This window comes from Curcuma longa, unplaced genomic scaffold, assembly GCF_044706935.1.
Source record: "Curcuma longa cultivar G26 ecotype Majalengka, Jawa Barat unplaced genomic scaffold, ITB_CL_G26_1.1 contig_16665, whole genome shotgun sequence".
Lineage (NCBI taxonomy): Eukaryota > Viridiplantae > Streptophyta > Magnoliopsida > Zingiberales > Zingiberaceae > Curcuma > Curcuma longa.
In genome coordinates, this window is record NW_027430407.1 from 1 (window position 1) to 5,132 (window position 5,132).

General features: G+C 40.2%; 1 protein-coding gene across 1 annotated transcript; it reads right to left on the reverse strand.

Moving 5' to 3' along the window:
• Nucleotides 1-1,487: 1,487 nt before the first annotated feature.
• On the reverse strand, nucleotides 1,488-3,873 carry LOC141816443 (uncharacterized). Its single transcript, XM_074704228.1, has 2 exons — nucleotides 3,766-3,873; nucleotides 1,488-1,853 (listed from the first exon to the last, which is right to left on the reverse strand). Exons 1-2 carry the CDS (start codon nucleotides 3,871-3,873, stop codon nucleotides 1,488-1,490), a joined length of 474 nt encoding a protein of 157 aa, XP_074560329.1.
• Between the last annotated feature and the right edge of the window lie 1,259 nt (nucleotides 3,874-5,132).

The following is a 5,132-nucleotide window of genomic DNA, read 5'->3' on the forward strand; positions in this document are numbered from 1 at the left end:
CACTGTCATTTTTTGATTCTATGGAACATCTTTTAATTCATTTGCCATATGAGGCTAAAGTTGGAGGTCCTGTCCATTATCGATGGATGTATCCATTTGAAAGGTACATTTTTGAAATTTAATTTTTGGATGAATATATATTGATCTTAATTAGTATATTCTTTTGGTATCTAATTTGATCGATTTCTTTTATGATGATCAGATTTCTATATCACTTGAAGAAAAAAATTAAAAATAAAGCACATGTTGAAGCCTCTATCGTTAATGCATACATCGTAGAGGAAGTAACCACTTTTGCATCATATTATTTTGAGCCTCACATTAAAAGCAAAAGGCAGAGACCAGGAAGAAATGATGAAGGTCCTATTGATACAATTTTAAACTCATTTTCAATCGTCCATGTTTGCGACGAAACTGGTTTTTCGTCCCAAATTTTACAACGAAAAACTTTTTCGTCCCCAAATTTGGTGACGAAAATGATTTTTGTGACCAAATTTTGGGACGAAAAACCTATTTTATCGCAAATGTTTGCGACAAAATTGGCGATGAATTTAAATTTTGTTGCAATTTTTCCAACGAATTTCTGATTTTTTGTCGCCATAAGTTGCGACGGCTTTTTACAATGAAAAAATATTCGTCGCCAAATTCGTTGCAAATATATTTTGCGATGAAAATTTTTTATTTTTTGGTCGCAAAATTCATCGCAAACGACCTTTATTTTTGTAGTGGATTGAACCCTAAAAAGGGCAGTTGCTGATGGAGCTGGTCCGAGACTAGAATCGGAGCTCAATCCCAACTATGTCTGAGTCGAGAGAGGTTGAACCCTGAAAAGGACAATTGCTGATGGAGCTAATCAGAGACTAGAATCGGAGCTCGATCCCGACTATGTCCGAGTCGGGAGAGGTTGAATCCTGAAAAGGGCAATTGCTGATGGAGCTAGTCCGAGACCCGAATCGGAACTCGATCCCGACTATGTCCGAGTCGAAAGAGGTTGAACCCTGAAAAGGGCAATTACTGATACAGTTGGTTCGAGACCAGATCGGAGCTCGATCCCGATTATGTCCGAGTCGGGAGAGGTTGAACCCTAAAAAGAGCAATTGCTGATGGAACTGATCCGAGACCAGAATCGGAGCTCGATCCTGAATATGTTCGAGTCGGGAGAGATTGAAACTTGAAGACTCGGGAGAAGTGAAATTTCGAGGACACGGGAGAAGTATATCCTGAAAGATGCTTTTATTGTTAGATACATTGACAATGAGTACAAGGGAGAATAAGGAGAGCATGAGTTCCCCATGGACTCGTCACGTCCGATAGGGTCGCAAATGCGTTGCATTCCACGGCCTCGCCAAGTCTTTGCATGCAGAGTCTGATAGGTAGTAAGCACCTGAGCTCGTCTTCTTGATGACTCAGTAAGGGCCTTCCCATGGAGGCTCGAGCTTGCCGACATCTCCTACCGGCTTGACTTTCCTTCAAACTAAATCATCCACTTAGAAAGCTCGGGGGATGACTCGTTTGTTATAGATGCAACACATGCATTGCCGATACGCTGTCAGCCGGGTGGCAGCTTTGTCTCGAGCTTCCGAGACGAGATCCAACTCCATGAGTCTTCGACCGTCATTGTCCTCATCGTAGCATCGCCGACGATCTGACTCGACTCCTACTTCCATGGGGACCACGGCTTCCCCTCTGTATACCAGGTGAAAAGGTGTCATATCGGTGCCTTCCCTTGGCGTGGTGCAGTAGGCCCAGAGCACGCAAGGAAGTTCCTCTACCCAGCTGCCTCCTTCATGATCGAGTTTGGTTTTAAGTTTGCGCACTATCTCCCGGTTGACGACTTCGGCTTGTTCGTTGGCCTGTGGATACACCACTGAGGTGAAGGTCTATTGAATGCCGAGTCCCTGGCACCACTCTTGGAGTTTCTTCCCTTGGAATTGTCGCCCGTTGTCCGAGACGAGTCGGTGCGGGATGCCATATCTGCACACGATATTCTTCCACATGAACTTGAGCACCACCTCCTCTGTGATTCGAGCTAAGGCCTCGGCTTCCACCCATTTGGAAAAGTAGTCCACGGCAACAAACATGAACTTCTTTTGTTGTGGCCCAGTCGGGAAGGGTCCGATTATATCCATTCCCTACTGGTCAAGGGATATGAGATGGTGGCGGCTTTCAGCTATTTTGTCGGGTGCTTATTGAAGGGCTAATATTTCTAGCAGTGGATGCAAGTCGACACGAGCTTAACCGAATCCGCCTGAAGAGTCAGCCAAAAGTATCCAGCCAATAGGACCTTTCGAGCCAAAGCTCGACCTCCGAGATAGTTCCCGCAACAACCTTGATGAGTTTCCCTCATCACGGGACTCTGCATCCTCGAGGCCGAGACATTTGAGTAGCAGTCGGGAGAAAGCTCGGCGGTGACAGTTGATCTCCGATCATGGTGAATTGGGAAGCCCTTCTCCTGAGGAGGCGAGCTTGGTCCGGATCTGTGGGCGTCTCGCCTTTCTGGAGGAAGGCGAGCATTGCAGTCCTCCAGTCATTCGACTCGGTTGAGTAGGTCGGCTGGTCTATCTGAGCTATTAGGGCCACTTGGGTTCTGAAAATTTTGAGATTACCATGCTTGTGGTTTCAACTTTTTTATCCATTAAATCTTTTTGCTTGCGTGTTATGATTAATAAACATTATCATCTAATTAATTTGCAACTAAAATTTTCTGCTGAAGTTTCAGTAGTGCACAATTAGAAAGTTAGGAGGCTAATGATAATGTAATTAGGGAGTAGTATATATGGGATGACAGGCTGTTGTGAATGTTGCTGATGATTTTAGGTCCCAAATTTCTTCTCTTTTGTGTTTACTTATGAGCATACATTTGTTATTTCTCACTTGGCATTATTTAAGAATGTTGCACTTTAATTTTATATAGAGCTCTTGGAAGGACGAAAATTCATTTTCACTTCTCTTTAAGAGGCAGTTCAACTCTACAACAATGCAGTTGAAGATCTCTTATTGTCCTCATTTGGAGGTTTGGGATTAACTAAAATAAAGATAGTTGATACATCTTTGGATTTATGCTTAACAAACTTGTCCTTCAATTTGGAGGTTTTTATATGCTTCTTGCTCATTCATTCTTTAGCACATGATAGTTTGGAAGCATGTGAAATGTACTAACCCATTGACACAGAATTTTAAGTTTCAACATTTATTGATAGTTATACAAGAATATAAAAGATAAATAATGGTATTCTCCTAGTTTCATTGACTCACACTACAATAAGCTTGCCGTTCAATCTTCCTGGATTTGGTGTTTAGAAACACCTGAGATTGTAATCTATAATGACTGTTTTGATGATCTGTTTCATGATGAGAAAATCGAATGTCATTGTTTCTAGAGATAGTACCAAACCAAACCTTTCTAATACTACACATTCTAGAAAGGTTTTTGTTAACCTATAAAAGCTATTATAATTACATACAGTATAATATAATGTATCGGGTTGTCACCTACTCTTCCCGGTTGTCATCTTCTCTTGATGATGATCACGAGAAGAAGGGAATCCGGATCAAGGGTTGGGTCCGACGGTGCACGATGCTATAAAAACCTTTACTTGTTCTGTCTCCCGTTCTGCACGATGCTTCCGACGGTGTCATGAGGCCGGTGTGATGTTTTCGAAGGCGTTGGGTCCGCTCGACACTTTCGACGGCTTCGCCATGCATGGGAGATGCCTATGGAGGCTTCGCCGAGTTCGCACGACGCTTCTGGCAACGTTGTCGAACCCAGGCGACACCTTCAGAGGCATTGCTAATTCCGTGAACGACGCCTCCAGACGGTGTTCCAAACGAAACCGCCTGTGCTAGTGTCAGTCCGCTGGTGGAACTAGCCATTTCGCCCAATATGGGTGGCTAACAGCTCAAGATTTTAATCGATGATTTTAGGTAGTTGTAGCTTGTTTCTTATGAATAAAGTCAGATTTGCTAGTCTTTTGATGAGTGGAATCTGTTTCTAATGTTGTTGAATTCTTATGGAAGACTTATATATCTATTGAATTTATGAAGCTACATTGGTTATTGTTTGGGCATCAAGTTGGTTTTTATTCATAAGCATGAGATATGTGCTTTCTTATACCTATACGTTTTCCTTTTCTACTTCTGTAAAATTTCTGTTGTAGTGTTTTTTCTTTGAGATATGATCAAGGTTACCTTAATGTGTTGTACCTTGTTTGATAATAGAAGCTTGGATGCAATTTTATCATAAGAATGTCATGATTGCATGAACTACGGTTATAAGTGTTGCATTTTAATAAAAGTCAATCTAATCTTTTTTGAATTGCAACTTTAAGTGGCTTCTTGCGCTCTCTTTTTATAGGTCTGGGAGCTAGAAAATAGATTGTTGGAAAATTACAACTACTATATAAGAAGAAACTTTTTGCAGTGTATGTCCTTCCATTATGCAACGTATCATATAATTAATAATCAAATTATTGCGTCTTGAGACCGTTGTGTTGTTGGCTCCCTTTTCCTATTTGCTAAAGAAATAATCTATTTTTTCACTAAATTCATCGACAATATTTCTTTCCAGCTCTAAATTTTTCTTTTACATGTGTTGTATATAGTTGTTTATGAAATTAGGAAAAATTGATTATCTTTGTCCTTGCTTTGTTTGTTTCCTAAGTTCTTCCTTTTATCATTATGTGGGTAAGAAAATTATTTCTATAAAATTACATGTGTATTACTAGAAAGTAAAGTATTTTATCTTCTAGTTATTATTATGCTTAAATTTGGGCAAGATGTGTAGTACTTTTTGCAACAGTGCAAAAATATTATATTCTTTATTTTTATAGATGTACACTAAAAGGAAATCAATTAATATATTTTTTACATCATTGGCTTACTATTTACTCACATCTCATGCCCTTGCCAACATCCCTCCAACAATGATATTTGCTATTCCCTATGATAAATCAATATCTAGAATGTGCGTCTTTGCAAAGTGTTATATGATATGCATTGATCTTATATAGTTTACGTGTGTGTTGGCTTGAGCTTCATCAACAAGGTGCTTGCATGGTTTCTAGCAAAGGAGACATTGTCATTACTTTCTACATGGTTCACTTCTTGTTGCCTTATATTATGGCCACGTTTTT